Source organism: Erythrolamprus reginae, unplaced genomic scaffold (assembly GCF_031021105.1).
Source record: "Erythrolamprus reginae isolate rEryReg1 unplaced genomic scaffold, rEryReg1.hap1 H_33, whole genome shotgun sequence".
NCBI lineage: Eukaryota > Metazoa > Chordata > Lepidosauria > Squamata > Dipsadidae > Erythrolamprus > Erythrolamprus reginae.
Genome location: NW_027248488.1, coordinates 148,410 through 164,198, shown reverse-complemented (window position 1 = coordinate 164,198; position 15,789 = coordinate 148,410). Strand labels below are relative to the sequence as shown.

Here is a 15,789-nt window from a genome sequence, read left to right as displayed (position 1 = left end):
ACAACAAGATGGTGGATGAAATTACCCAAATGGCAGTAAAGGGAGATATTGTGGTTATGGGTGATTTCAACATGCCTGATGTTGACTGGAATATCCCCAGTGCCCTTACATGCAAAAGTAAGAATATAGTAGAGGCTTTTACAGGAGCAGCTCTGGCACAGCTGGTTAAGACACCAACTAGAGGGGAGAATATTCTAGATTTAGTCTTTACGAATGGGAATTGGGTTTCAGAGGTTAAGGTGGGAGAAAATTTAGGTTGCAGTGACCATCTATGTTTGTGGTTTGATGTAAAAACTCATTGTGAGCAATCCTATAATGCAACCAAAGTATTGGATTTCAGAAAAACAAATTTTAATGCAATGGGAGAATATTTAGATAATGAATTAAAGGGGAGGGATAAAATGGCAGGAGTGAGCACCCAGTGGACTGTATTTAAAAAGGCCATCTTAAAAGCCACTGGAATGTATGTAAGACAAATAACTAAAGGTAAAAGGAAGAAGAAACCGCTATGGTTTAGCAATGATGTAAGGACTATAGTCAATGAAAAAAAGGCTGCCTATAGGAGGTATAAAGAGTCTGGAAGTATAGCTGATAGGGAGGTGTATAAAATGAGACAGAAGGAGGCGAAACAGATAATATATGATGCTAAAGCCTCAAAAGAGGAAGAAATTGCAAAATCTGTAAAGAAGGGGGATAAAACCTTCTTCAGATATATTAGTGATAGGAAGAAGAAAAACTGCAGCATCACAAAGCTTAGTACCGGGAATAATAAATGCATTGATGGGAATAAGGAGATCGCTGACCATTTCAATAGCTACTTCTGTTCAGTTTTCTCAAAAGGCACTTACAAAATAATACTATAGGGGGATATAGCATTGCTTCCAGCTGTACGGATTCAGCTCCAGTGATCTTAGAAGCCGATGTCTTAGAAGAACTTGAACGATTAAAGATAAATAAGGCAATGGGTCCAGATGGCATCCACCCCAGAGTTCTTAAAGAACTCAGATCTGTCATTGCTGCCCCCCTGACTGATTTGTTTAACCAATCCCTGTTAACAGGAGATGTTCCTGAGGATTGGAGAATGGCCAGTGTTGTGCCTATCCACAAGAAGGGCAGTAGAGAAGAAGCTGGTAATTACAGGCCAGTTAGCTTGACATCAGTTGTAGTTAAAATGATGGAGACTCTACTCAAAAAGAGGATAGATCAGTACCTAAAAAACAATAACTTATTGGACCCAAATCAGCATGGCTTTACTGAAGGCAAATCATGTCAGACTAATCTCATTGATTTCTTTGACTATGTCACAAAGGTGTTGGATCAAGGTGGTGCCGTGGATATTGCCTATATGGACTTCAGCAAAGCCTTTGATACGGTTCCACCTAAAGAGCTGATAGATAAATTAGTGAAGATTGGACTTAATCCCTGGATAGTTCAATGGATTTGCAGCTGGCTGAAGCGTAGACATCAGAGAGTTATTGTTAATGGCGACTATTCTGAGCAGAGACAGGTTACAAGCGGTGTGCCACAAGGGTCTGTTCTGGGTCCTATTCTTTTTAATATGTTGGTGAGTGACATAGGGGACGGTTTGGTAGGGAAGGTTTGCCTATTTGCCGATGACTCTAAAGTGTGCAATAGGGTTGATATTCCTGGAGGGGTCTGTAATATGGTAAATGATTTAGCTTTACTAGATAAATGGTCAAAGCAATGGAAACTGCAGTTTAATGTTTCCAAATGTAAAATAATGCACTTGGGGAAAAGGAATCCTCAATCTGAGTATTGCATTGGCAGTTCTGTGTTAGCAAAAACTTCAGAAGAGAAGGATTTAGGGGTAGTGATTTCTGACAGTCTCAAAATGGGTGAGCAGTGTGGTCGGGCGGTAGGAAAATCAAGTAGGATGCTTGGCTGCATAGCTAGAGGTATAACAAGCAGGAAGAGGGAGATTGTGATCCCCTTATATACAGCGCTGGTGAGACCACATTTGGAATACTGTGTTCAGTTCTGGAGACCTCACCTACAAAAAGATATTGACAAAATTGAACGGGTCCAAAGACGGGCTACATGAATGGTGGAAGGTCTTAGGTATAAAACGTATCAGGAAAGACTTAATGAACTCAATCTGCATAGTCTGGAAGCAGAAGGAAAAGGGGGGACATGATCGAAACATTTAAATATGTTAAAGGGTTAAATAGGGTTCAGGAGGGAAGTGTTTTTAATAGGAAAGTGAACACAAGAACAAGGGGACACAATCTGAAGTTAGTTGGGGGAAAGATCTCGAGGTTTGATTACTGCAACGCTCTCTACAGGGGGCTTTTTTAACCAGAATCACTCCAGTTGCTCGGGCATACGCTTGCACACCCAACTGGAACCGGAGCCAGCCTAAGTGCTCTGCCTTCCCCAGTGGAACAAGGGTGCCTGCCGTTCCGGCTGCTGCACATCACTGCCTATAACTGTGCATTGACAAATATAAGCATCATCAAAAAACTTGACTATAGGAGTTTTCTGTTTTTTTCTCCATCAAGTTATCCTTTACTTACAACAGTTCATTCAACGACCGTTTGAGCTGGGTGACTTCTATTATACCCCCATGGCTCCATCCTTCGAAATCCATTGAAGGTTTTCATCTTTCCCATTGCACGTCTAGAGTGATTTGGTAATTTATTCTATATTGTTGTGGTTAGCTCTGGCCCAGCTCCTGCCCCAAGGACTGTGGATGTGGGGGAGACATCCACATGCTGCAGGCCTGTTTTGCCCCCCCCTGGTGGAATCTGATGATGAAGGCTCCTCTGACCAAGAAGACATGAGTGACAGGGAGGAGGAGAGTGGGGCAGACAGCTCAGAAGGAGATCAATTATCTAGCTCCTCCTTGGATTCAGAACAAGAGTTAATGATACAGCCACGCATGCGGAGAGCGATGCATAGGCAGCAACAACTGAGAGATTATTATCAGAGAAAATGAGGCCACCTGTGGTTGCGTGGGGCTGTGGTCATTAGTGAGGCTGCTATAAAGAGCAGCCTGTGGGTTTGGCCATTGTGGAGGATTATCTGATCGTTGTGTTTCGTGACTGCTTTACTGACTTTGACCTTTTGTGTGCTGATTTTTCCCCGCTTTGAAACTAAACCAGAGCAAAGTGTGTTTCACTTTGTGAAAGAAGGACTGTGAATTGCCTCCCAGCTGCAAGCTAAGTATCACAGAACTGATAAGGGACTTGGACAAATTACCAGTTTGTTTGGAGACCACTGCTCTTTGCAATCCCAAAAGAGGGCTTGGTTTAAGTGAATTTTCATTATAAAGAACATTGTTTTGGATTCTCAAACGTGTGTGTGTCTGAAATTTGTACCTGTGAATTTTGGGGAGGATTCTACCAGAGACCTCGACAGAACAATATATAATGCAACTCCACTGTCTCTTTGATTAGGTCTTTGTTTAGGTACTTCAATGCAGAAAATATTTATTATCAGGCCTTCTCATATCAAAGACATACAGATCTTGAATGATTGTTTTAAAGCCTCACCATGTTCTCATCTTCCATAGATCTTCTATGAACCTAGCAATGTCCGTAGAACATCTTCAGTTTGCTGATGACGATAGCAGTCCACAGACCTCGATAGCAATTCTCTAGGAACTTCTCAGAAAGTATAAAACCCTCTCCGCCTTATTCCAAGAGGTGATATGAAAAACTTTCCCCAGTTCCTCAACTTTGTCCTTCTACGTCAGCTTACGCACACATTGTCCACCATGAGAAAGCAGAAAGAAAAAGAAAAAAACTGGGATCTTGTGCCTTTCATCCCCTGTCCAATTGTCTTTCCTTTCTTTCACCTATCTTATATATTCTCTTCCTGTCATATATCCTCTCCTCTAAGCCCACTTTCACCCTCTTTTATATTATCACATGTCTATTTTCTTCCTATCTACTTGTGTATTGGACAAATGAATAAAATAAAAACTAACTAAATAAAAAAATCTTCTTTAATAGAATAATGTTAATGGCGAGTATTCTGAGCAGAGTCAGGTTACAAGCGGTGTGCCACAAGGGTCTGTTCTGGGTCCTATTCTTTTTAATATGTTTGTGAGTGACATAGGGGAAGGTTTGGTAGGGAAGGTTTGCCTATTTGCCCATGACTCTAAAGTGTGCAATAGGGTTGATATCCCTGGAGGGGTCTGTAATATGGTAAATGATTTAGCTTTACTAGATAAATGGTCAAAGCAATGGAAACTGCAGTTTAATGTTTCCAAATGTAAAATAATGCACTTGTGGAAAAGGAATTCTCAATCTGAGTATTGCATTGGCAGTTCTGTGTTAGCAAAAACTTCAGAAGAGAAGGATTTAGGGGTAGTGATTTCTGACAGTCTCAAAATGGGTGAGCAGTGTGGTCGGGCGGTAGGAAAAGCAAGTAGGATGCTTGGCTGCATAGCTAGAGGTATAACAAGCAGGAAGAGGGAGATTGTGATCCCCTTATATAGAGCGCTGGTGAGACCACATTTGGAATCCTGTGTCCAGTTCTGGAGACCTCACCTACAAAAAGATTTTGACAAAATTCAACGGGTCCAAAGACGGGCTACAAGAATGGTGGAAGGTCTTAAGCATAAAACGTATCAGGAAAGACTTAATGAACTCAATCTGTAGAGTCTGGAGGACAGAAGGAAAAGGGGGGACATGATCGAAACATTGAAATATGTTAAAGGGTTAAATAATGTTCAGGAGGGAAGTGTTTTTAATAGGAAAGTGAACACAAGAACAAGGGGACACAATCTGAAGTTAGTTGGGGGAAAGATCAAAGGCAACGTGGGAAAATATTATTTGACTGAAAGAGTAGTAGATCCTTGGAACAAACTTCCAGCAGACGTGGTTGGTAAATCCACAGTAACCGAATTTAAACATGCCTGGGATAAACATATATCCATTGTAAAATAAAATACAGGAAATAGTATAAGGGCAGACTAGATGGACCATGAGGTCTTTTTCTGCCGTCAGTCTTCTATGTTTCTATGTTTCTTTGCTTATTCAGCTCCCCCCCCCCCTTTTGTTCAAGCCGTTCATAAAATTCTTTCCATACTTCATATCTTCTTGGTCCTTAAGCTCCATTGTCATCTTGTCTGCTTCTGCAAAGTCAAGGATCTTTTTAATCAAGCTTCTTTCGGTTGGCATTATTTCCTCTTTCCAATATTGTGTAATTTTTGCTGTTATTATGTGTTGAATTAGATAGTAATGTTCTTTCTTCATTGATTTTTCCAAAATGCCAAGTAAATTTTTTCCGGTTTCAATTCTAACTTTTGTTGTATCATTTCTTCTAATCTGATCAGAAACTTTTATGTAAAATTATTTTTGGTTTATGTTTGGGGCATAAAAAACTATTAAAATTGTTTTTTTATAATCTATCAAAATTTCAATACTTAGGATCCTACCTTCCTCATCGGAATAGGATTGTTTAGGATTTAACCATTCCTGTACGTAAACCGCAATTCCTCTTTCTTTTTTTTTTGCTGATGCTACAAAGAACTTCCCAAGTTTGGAATTTTCCAATATTTTATAGTCTACTTTTCTAATGTGGGTTTCTTGTATGGATCCTTTTATGAGTAATAAGATGACTTCCTTGAGTAAAGGCCTTTCCACACTCCATGCATTTATACAGTTTCTCCCCTGTGTGGATCCTTTTATGGGAAATAAGATCACTTCTTTGAGCAAAGGCCTTTCCACACTCCATGCATTTCCATGGCTTTTCCCCTGTGTGGATCTTCATATGGGAAGTAACTGCACCGCTATGAGCAAAGGTCATTCCACACTCCATGCATTTATACGGCTTCTCCCCTGTGTGGATCCTCTGATGGGAAGTAAGGTGACCTCTTTGAGCAAAGGTCTTTCCACACTCCATGCATTTATACGGCTTCTCCCCTGTGTGGATCTTATTATGGGAGGTAAGTGCACTGCTATGAGTAAAGGTCTTTCCACAGTCCATGCATGTATACGGCTTCTCCCCTGTGTGAATCACCTTATGGGAAGTAAGTGCACTTCCGTGAGCAAAGGTCTTTCCACACTCCATGCATTTATATGGCTTCTCCCCTGTGTGGATCCTCATATGGGAAGTAAATGAACTGCTCTGAACAAAGGTCTTTCCACACTCCATGCATTTATACGGTTTCTCCCCTGTGTGGATCCTTTTATGGGAAATAAGATCACTTCTTTGAGCAAAGGCCTTTCCACACTCCATGCATTTCCATGGCTTTTCCCCTGTGTGGATCTTCATATGGGAAGTAACTGCACCGCTATGAGCAAAGGTCATTCCACACTCCATGCATTTATACGGCTTCTCCCCTGTGTGGATCCTCTGATGGGAAGTAAGGTGACCTCTTTGAGCAAAGGCCTTTCCACACTCCATGCATTTATACGGCTTCTCCCCTGTGTGGATCTTATTATGGGAGGCAAGTGCACTGCTATGAGTAAAGGTCTTTCCACACTCCATGCATGTATACGGCTTCTCCCCTGTGTGAATCACCTTATGGGAAGTAAGTGCACTTCCGTGAGCAAAGGTCTTTCCACACTCCATGCATTTATATGGCTTCTCCCCTGTGTGGATCCTCATATGGGAAGTAAATGAACTGCTCTGAACAAAGGTCTTTCCACACTCCATGCATTTATACGGTTTCTCCCCTGTGTGGATCCTTTTATGGGAAATAAGATCACTTCTTTGAGCAAAGGCCTTTCCACACTCCATGCATTTCCATGGCTTTTCCCCTGTGTGGATCTTCATATGGGAAGTAACTGCACCGCTATGAGCAAAGGCCATTCCACACTCCATGCATTTATACGGCTTCTCCCCTGTGTGGATCCTCTGATGGGAAGTAAGGTGACCTCTTTGAGCAAAGGCCTTTCCACACTCCATGCATTTATACGGCTTCTCCCCTGTGTGGATCTTATTATGGGAGGTAAGTGCACTGCTATGAGTAAAGGTCTTTCCACACTCCATGCATGCATACGGCTTCTCCCCTGTGTGAATCACGTTATGGGAAGTAAGTGCACTTCCGTGAGCAAAGGTCTTTCCACACTCCATGCATTTATACGGCTTCTCCCCTGTGTGAATCCTTTCATGGATAGTAAGTTGACCTCTTTGAACAAAGGCCTTTCCACACTCCATGCATTTATACGGCTTCTCCCCTGTGTGGATCACGTTGTGGGAAATAAGATTACTTCGGTGAGCAAAGGCCTTTCCACACTTCATGCATTTATAAGGCTTCTCCCCTGTGTGGATCCTCTGATGCGAAGTAAGTGCACTTCTTTGAGCAAAGGCCTTTCCACACTTCATGCATTTATATGGCTTCTCCCCTGTGTGGATCTTCATATGGGAAGTAAATGCACTGCTATGAGCAAGGGTCTTTCCACACTCCATGCATTTATATGCCGTCTCCCCTGTGTGGATCCTCTGATGGGAAGTAAATTGATATTTCCAACCAAAGGTCTTTCCACACTCTATGCATTTATACGGCTTCTTCCCTGTGTGGAACCTCATATGGGAAGTAAGATTACTTCTTTGAGCAAAGGTCTTTCCACACTCCTTGCTTTTATACGGCTTCTCCCCTGTGTGGGTCCTTTCATGGATAGTAAGTGCACCGCTATGAGCAAAGGTCTTTCCACACTCCATGCATTTATACGGCTTCTCCCCTGTGTGGATCCTTTCATGGATAGTAAGTTGCTCTCTTCTTCTAAAACATTTTCCACATTTCAAACAATTATAAGGCTTCTCTTTTGTCTTAATCCCTTTTTGAGATGTCAGGTAGTTATTTCCAAGAGAAAGAATGGATGTCTCATTATAATTTTGTCCGTTGTGTCTTCTGATAGCATCTTCTCCTTTGTTTTGGGTTAAATGGTGTTCATTCGCTTGTACTTTAGCTTTGATTAACTGCACACTTTCCGCAATATATTTTTTCTTTACTTTCTCTTGTCGGGCAAGAATGTCTTGCATCGGAGCATCAGTGGAAGATGAGCTTTCCTGATTCAAATTCTTTGACTGGCTTCTCTCAGGGCTTTCGAATTCCATTCCAATTCCAAACTTCTCCATTCCATCTTTATCATTGATCAGTTGGAACAGTTCACAGGAATCTTGATTCTCCTGCCCATTATGACCTTCAAAGCAAAAGGTAATGAAATGAAATATATAATAAAACAATATATAACATTTCAGATCCAATTAATTAAATATCTAAAAAAAAAACAGTGCCATAAAAAACAGTCTTTCCCATTCAATCATAAATGCATAAATGAGTCTTAAGACTCTTGCAGAAGGCAAGGAGGGTGGGGGCAGTACGAATCTCTGGGGGGAGTTGATTCCAGAGGGCTGGGGCCCACACAGAGAAAGCATCTATCTATCTATCTATCTATCTATCTATCTATCTATCTATCTATCTATCTATCTATCTATCTATCTATCTATCCTAGGCCCCGCCAACTGACATTGTCTAGTTGATGGGACCTGGAGAAGGCCAACTCTGTGGGACCTGACCTGTCGCTGGGATTCATGTGGCAGAAGGCGGTACCCTGGGTATTCTGGACCGATGCCATGTAGGTCTTTATAGGTCATAACCAACACTTTGAATTGCGTCTGGAAACCAAATAATAATAATAGTAATAGTAATAGTAATAATAATAATAATAATAATAATAATAATAATTTATTAGATTTGTATGCCGCCCCTCTCCAAAGACTCGGGGTGGCTCACAAATTGGCCGCCAATTCCGTCCGTGGAGTGATGGTGAGATATGTAAATGAGATTAACTGTTTTTACTATCCGGAAATTTCTCCTTAGATCTAAATTCCTTTTCTCCTTGATTAGTTTCCACCCATTGCTTCTTGTCCTGCTCTCTGGTGCTTAGGAGAATAAACTAGAAGACTCCCTCTTCTTTGTGGAATCCCGAGACATTGGAAAACTGCTATCACCCTTGGATCTGGTACGGGCGTCAGTTCGCAGAGAACGGAGAACGAAAGGACATAGAAACATAGAAGACTGACGGCAGAAAAAGACCTCATGGTCCATCTAGTCTGCCCTTATAGTATTTTCTGTGTTTTATCTTAGGATGGATATATGTTTATCCCAGGCATGTTTAAATTCAGTTACTGTGGATTTACCAACCACGTCTGCTGGGAATTTGTTCCAAGGATCTACTACTCTTTCAGTCAAATAATATTTTCCCACGTTGCCTTTGATCTTTCCCCCAACTAACTTCAGATTGTGTCCCCTTGTTCTTGTGTTCACTTTCTTATTAAAAACACTTCCCTCCTGAACCTTATTTAACCCTTTAACATATTTAAATGTTTCGACCATGTCCCCCCCTTTTCCTTCTGTCCTCCAGACCAGCGTTTCCCAACTGGTGTGCCGCGGCACACTAGTGTGCCGCGAGTCACGTGGAGGAGAGTGGGCGGATCGGGCGGGCAATGATGCAGGGCGGAGAAGCCAGGGGCGCGTTTGGCCGGAGGCACCGTGGGGAGGCAGGGGCAGCACCTCCCTGCCCCTGCCTCCCCACGGTGCCTCCACCCAAACGCGCCCCTGGCTTCTCCGCCCTGCCCCATTGCCCGCCCGATCCACCCACTCTCCTCCGCCGCCGCCTCCTGCCTTGGGGCGAGCAATCCGGGAGTCCGGGACTGTGTGGCTTTGCGCCATGAAGAGAAAACGGCCGACTTTTCCCTGCTGCCGTTTTCTCTTCATGGCGCAAAGCCACACAGTCCCGGACTCCCCGATCGCTCGTTTCTCCGGTCAGCAAAGCCATCTGCCCAGGAAAGCGCCGCGCTGGCCGGAAAAGCGAGCGATCCAGGAGTCCGGGACTGTGTGGCTTTAGGCCGGGCTAACAGGAGGCGGCGTGAGGCCGGGCGCTGGGGACGTCTGGGAGGGCGAGGAGGGTGATGGCTGCTGCGCACTCCACTCTCTCTCCGGCTCTCTCTCGCTCTTTCTTTTTCTCTCTGTTGCTGGCGTGGTGAACGAGAGAGAAAGAGAGAAAAAGGAGGGGAGAGAGAATGAGAGAAAGAAAGCAAGAGAGAGAGAGAAAGAAAGGGGGGAAGGAGGGAGAGGGAAAGACATAGAGGGAGGGAAGGAGGGAGAGAGAAAGAGAGCAAAAAAGAGAGGAAGAAAGATAGATGGATGGAGAGAAAACGGGAAGGTAGGAAGAGAGAGAAAGAGGGAGGGAGAAATAGAGTGAAATGTAGGAAGAGATTTTTTTTTGTCCAAACTTTTCTTTAGCCCCCCCCGCCCCCCCTTCAGTGTTCCCCAGAATTTTGAAAACATGAATAATGTGCCGCGGCTCAAAAAAAGTTGGGAAACACTGCTCCAGACTGTACAGACTGAGTTCATTAAGTCTTTCCTGATACGTTTTATGCTTAGGACCTTCCACCATTCTTGTAGCCCGTCTTTGGACCCCTTCAATTTTGTCAATATCTTTTTGTAGGTGAGATCTCCAGAATTGAACACAGTATTCCAAATGTGGTCTCACCAGCACTCTATATAAGGGGATCACAATCTCCCTCTTCCTGCTTGTTATACCTCTAGCTATGCAGCCAAGCATCCTACTTGCTTTTCCTACTGCCCGACCACACTGCTCACCCATTTTGAGACTGTCAGAAATCACTACCCCTAAATCCTTCTCTTCTGAAGTTTTTGCTAACACAGAACTGCCAATGCAATACTCAGATTGAGGATTCCTTTTCCCCAAGTGCATTATTTTACATTTGGAAACATTTAACTGCAGTTTCCATTATTTGACCATTTATCTAGTAAAGCTAAATCATTTACCATATTACAGACCCCTCCAGGAATATCAACCCTATTGCACACTTTAGAGTCATTGGCAAATAGGCAAACCTTCCCTACCAAACCTTCCCCTATGTCACTCACAAATATAGTAAAAAGAATAGGACCCAGAACAGACCCTTGTGGCACACCGCTTGTAACCTGACTCTGCTCAGAATACTCGCCATTAACAATAACTCTCTGATGTCTACGCTTCAGCCAGCTGCAAATCCATTGAACTATCCAGGGATTAAGTCCAATCTTCACTAATTTATCTATCAGCTCTTTATGTGGAACCGTATCAAAGGCTTTGCTGAAGTCCAGGTAGGCAATATCCACGGCACCACCTTCATCCAACACCTTTGTGACATAGTCAAAGAAATCAATGAGATTAGTCTGACATGATTTGCCTTCAGTAAAGCCATGCTGATTTGGGTCCAATAAGTTATTGTTTTTTAGGTGCTGATTTATCCTCTTTTTCAGTAGAGTCTCCATCATTTTAACTATAACTGATGTCAAGCTAACTGGCCTGTAGTTACCAGCTTCTTCTCTACTGCCCTTCTTGTGGATAGGCACAACACTGGCCATTCTCCAATCCTCAGGAACTTCTCCTGTTAACAAGGATTGGTTAAACAAATCAGTCAGGGGGGTAGTAATGACAGATCTGAGTTCTTTAAGAACTCTGGGGTGGATGCCATCTGGACCCATTGCCTTATTTATCTTTAATCGTTCAAGTTCTTCTAAGACATCGGCTTCTAAGATCACTGGAGCTGAATCCGTACAGCTGGAAGCAATGCTATATCCCTCTATAGTATTATTTTGTAAGGTGTCTTTTGAGAAAACTGAACAGAAGTAGCTATTGAAATGGTCAGCGATCTCCTTATTCCCATTAATGCATGTATTTTTCCCGGTACTAAGCTTCGTGATGCCGCAGTTTTTCTTCTTCTTATCACTAATATATCTGAAGAAGGTTTTATCCCCCTTCTTTACAGATTTGGCAATTTCTTCCTCTTTTGAGGCTTTAGCAGCATATATTATCTGTTTCGCCTCCTTCTGTCTCATTTTATATACCTCCCTATCAGCTATACTTCCAGACTCTTTATACCTCCTATAGGCAGCCTTTTTTTCATTGACTATAGCCCTTACATCATTGCTAAACCATAGCGGTTTCTTCTTCCTTTTACCTTTAGTTATTTGTCTTACATACAGTCCAGTGGCTTTTAAGATGGCCTTTTTTAATACAGTCCACTGGGTGCTCGCTCCTGCCATTTTATCCCTCCCCTTTAATTCATTATCTAAATATTCTCCCATTGCATTAAAATTTGTTTTTCTGAAATCCAATACTTTGGTTGCATTATAGGATTGCTGACAATGAGTTTTTACATCAAACCACAAACATAGATGGTCACTGCAACCTAAATTTTCTCCCACCTTGACATCTGAAACCCAATTCCCATTCGTAAAAACTAAATCTAGAATATTCTCCCCTCTAGTTGGTGTCTTAACCAGCTGTGCCAGAGCTGCTCCTGTAAAGGCCTCTACTATATTCTTACTTTTGCATGTAAGGGCACTGGGGATATTCCAGTCAACATCAGGCATGTTGAAATCACCCATAACCACAATATCTCCCTTTACTGCCATTTGGGTAATTTCATCCACCATCTTGTTGTCATATTCCTCGGATTGCCCTGGAGGCCTATAGATCACCCCAATTCTAATGACAGAACCTTCTTTATTTTGCATGCAAATCCAGAGAGTCTCTAGATCTTGACACGTATTTTGAATTAGTGTTGTTTTTAGACTTTCTTTAATATAAATGGCTACTCCACCTCCCCTTCTCTCTATTCTATCCTTCCTATACAGTGTATATCCTGGTATGGATATTTCCCATTCATTAGAATCCTTAAACCATGTCTCAGTTATGGCAACCAGGTCCAAATTATCTCTAGATATTATGGCCATTAACTCACAGAGCCTGTTGCTCAAGCTTCGAGCATTCGTGCACATTACCCGAAGAACATTATTTTCGTTATTAGTTTGCCCCTTATCATCAACAACTACATCTATATTATTTGCAGCTCCCTTTTCATAAGCTTCCAAAAACTGCTTTATCCTCATTGGTCGGGGACAGAAATCACCCACATCAGTTACATCTCTGTCCCCTTTACCTAGTTTAAATGCCTGTCCAAAAAAGTTCTGAATTCCTCACCGAGCACCTGGATGCAAACCATCCCTCCTAAACAACTCCCTATTAGACCACCTACTGACATCATGACTTACATAGCCAAAACCTTCAGCTTTACACCACTGCCTTAACCACACATTAAACTCTCTGATACACGTTGTTTTATCCTCTTGGCCACAAACCGGTAACACCTCTGAGAAAGTAACTGAATGAGTTATTTTACCCAGCTCCACACTTAAACATTGAAAATCTCTTTTTACTACATTAACATTTCTCTGGGACAAATCATTTGTGCCAAGATGCACCACCACATCAACATTATTACCTTTACTCACAGTCTTAACAATGTTTGTAATCCGCCTCCTGTCCCTGCTGGCAGTGGCCCCTGGGAGACACCTCAGCACCTTCACCACATCCTTGCTCTGTCCCAAATCAACACCTCCAACAGTCGAATCACCCACAAGAAAATGTGTCCTCTTTTTATTTCTACTACAGCAATGCTGATTTGGGTCCAATAAGTTATTGTTTTTTAGGTACTGATTTATCCTCTTTTTGAGTAGAGTCTCCATCATTTTAACTATAACTGATGTCAAGCTAACTGGCTTGTAGTTACCAGCTTCTTCTCTACTGCCCTTCTTGTGGATAGGCACAACACTGGCCATTCTCCAATCCTCAGGAACATCTCCTGTTAACAGGGATTGGTTAAAGAAATCAGTCAGGGGGGTAGCAATGACAGATCTGAGTTCTTTAAGAACTCTGGGGTGGATGCCATCTGGACCCATTGCCTTATTTATCTTTAATCGTTCAAGTTCTTCTAAGACATCGGCTTCTAAGATCACTGGAGCTGAATCCGTACAGCTGGAAGCAATGCTATATCCCTTTATAGTATTATTTTGTAAGGACTTCAGTGTTGTAATAATAGGTTTATAGGCACTGAAATTTAGGAATAAAATATTACTGGAGAGTGATGTTTTAAGCCTAATGGTTGCTGTATAAAACCTTAATTCTTCCTCTATTGAAAGGAAGCAAAGTCCAGGCTGAGTAAGCAAGCTGCAGAATCCATGACCATGTTGGGAAATAATTAACTTGATATACAGCATGAAGAAAACCTATAGCTAACTTCCATATAAGGAAATATATGCCTTACTCTCATTCCTTTGCTAATCACCAGTAAACACACAATCCAGGAAAAGGCAAAGAATGGAGCTTCCGTTAATTACCTATAATGAAGCCACAAGGGAAGCCTTATATGGTGCAAGAGTGAATGGTAGTAGGGGGATGGCTTAATGTATGTGGTGTTCGCGAATTGGTTATTCTGTACCACATGTCAGGAAAAGTGACACACAATAAAAAAGAACGATCTTGATTTAACCGGTCGTCTCATCGAGAAAACTTTCTCTGTCGCTTCATTCTGATGTGGCAATCATGGCATGCTGTGCCTCCCTAGAGGTCGACCCACCGAAGGAGGGCTGCATGCCTTCACTTCAGTGCGAGATCACACGAGACCAGTAACACAAGAGCTCAAGCTACTAGTCTTGCAGGATCTCACACTGTAGTTCTCTAGACCTGTGTTCTTTTAAGAACTGACAGGTTGCCACATTGTCACAATGCACCGTATTATTCTGACCATAAGACGCATCTAGGTTTTTGGCCTCCACAGGTCCCACATTTGTCCACTCAGTTCACAGCGAAGGGAGAACCTAAAGTAGTTCAGTGCGAGATGACACAAGACCAGTAGCGCCAGGACACAGGGTATTAATCTTGTGTGATCTCAGACTGCAGTACTTTAGGCAAAAACAGGTTTGGGAGGCCAAAAACAGGTCTGTAATCGCTCTGTAAGAACCACCAACATTCCCACCCACTTTCTTTGTGGAGAAAAATGTGTCTTATATTCTGAAAAACACTGTAAGCCCCTGCGGAAGGGGATAGAAGAATATGTAGGGTGAACGTTGCAGCACCTCTGCTGTCATAGAAACATAAAGATTGACGGCAGAAAAAGACCTCTTGGTCCATCTGGTCTGCCCTTATACTATTTCTTAGGATGGATCTATGTTTATCCCAGGCATGTTTCAATTCAGTTACTGTGGATTTACCAACCACATCTGCTGGAAGTTTGTTCCAAGGATCTACTACTCTTTCAGTGAAATAATATTTCCTCACGTTGCTTTTGATCTTTCCCCCAACTAACTTCAGATTGTGTCCCCTTGTTCTTGTGTTCACTTTCCTATTAAAAACACTTCCCTCCTGGACCTTATTTAACCCTTTAACATATTTAAATGTTTCGATCATGTCCCCCCTTTTCCTTCTGTCCTCCAGACTATACAGATTGAGTTCATTGAGTCTTTCCTGATACGTTTTATGCTTGAGACCTTCCACCACTTTTGTAGCCCGTCTTTGGATCTGTTCAATTTTCTCAATATCTTTTTGTAGGTGAGGTCTCCAGAACTGAACACAGTATTCCAAATGTGGTCTCACCACCAGCACTCTATGCAGTGGGATCACAATCTCCTTCTTCCTGCTTGTTATACCTCTAGCTATGCAGCCAAGCATCCTACTTGCTTTCCCTACTGGCCTGACTGCACTGTTAACCCATGTTGAGACTGTCAGAAATCACTACCCCTAAATCCTTCTCTTCTGAAGTTTTTGCTAAAACGGAACTGCCAATACAGTGGAACCTCAACATACGAGCAGCTCTACTTACGAGCTACTCGAGATAAGAGCTGGGAGGGGAGAGACATTTTTGTTCGTCTCCCGAGCTCAAATCCGGGATACGAGCTGAGAAGAGCCGGGCTGGTTTGCTTTCCTTCCTTCCCGCGCTGATGCAGAGCAAAGCGTC

The 15,789-nt window shown here is 42.5% G+C and overlaps 1 protein-coding gene across 2 annotated transcripts in view; it reads right to left on the bottom strand.

Moving 5' to 3' along the window:
* The window catches only part of LOC139155615 (zinc finger protein 91-like), a 67,068-nt gene that overhangs the window by 36,666 nt on the left and 14,613 nt on the right, over positions 1-15,789 (bottom strand). Inside the window, exon 6 of one of the 2 annotated variants that reach the window (XM_070730816.1) lies at positions 5,673-8,117. In XM_070730816.1, the coding sequence (XP_070586917.1) occupies positions 5,673-8,117 (2,445 nt within the window). Of the gene's footprint in view, positions 1-5,467; positions 8,118-15,789 lie in introns of those variants that run through there. The other variant, XM_070730814.1, reaches the window with a different exon arrangement.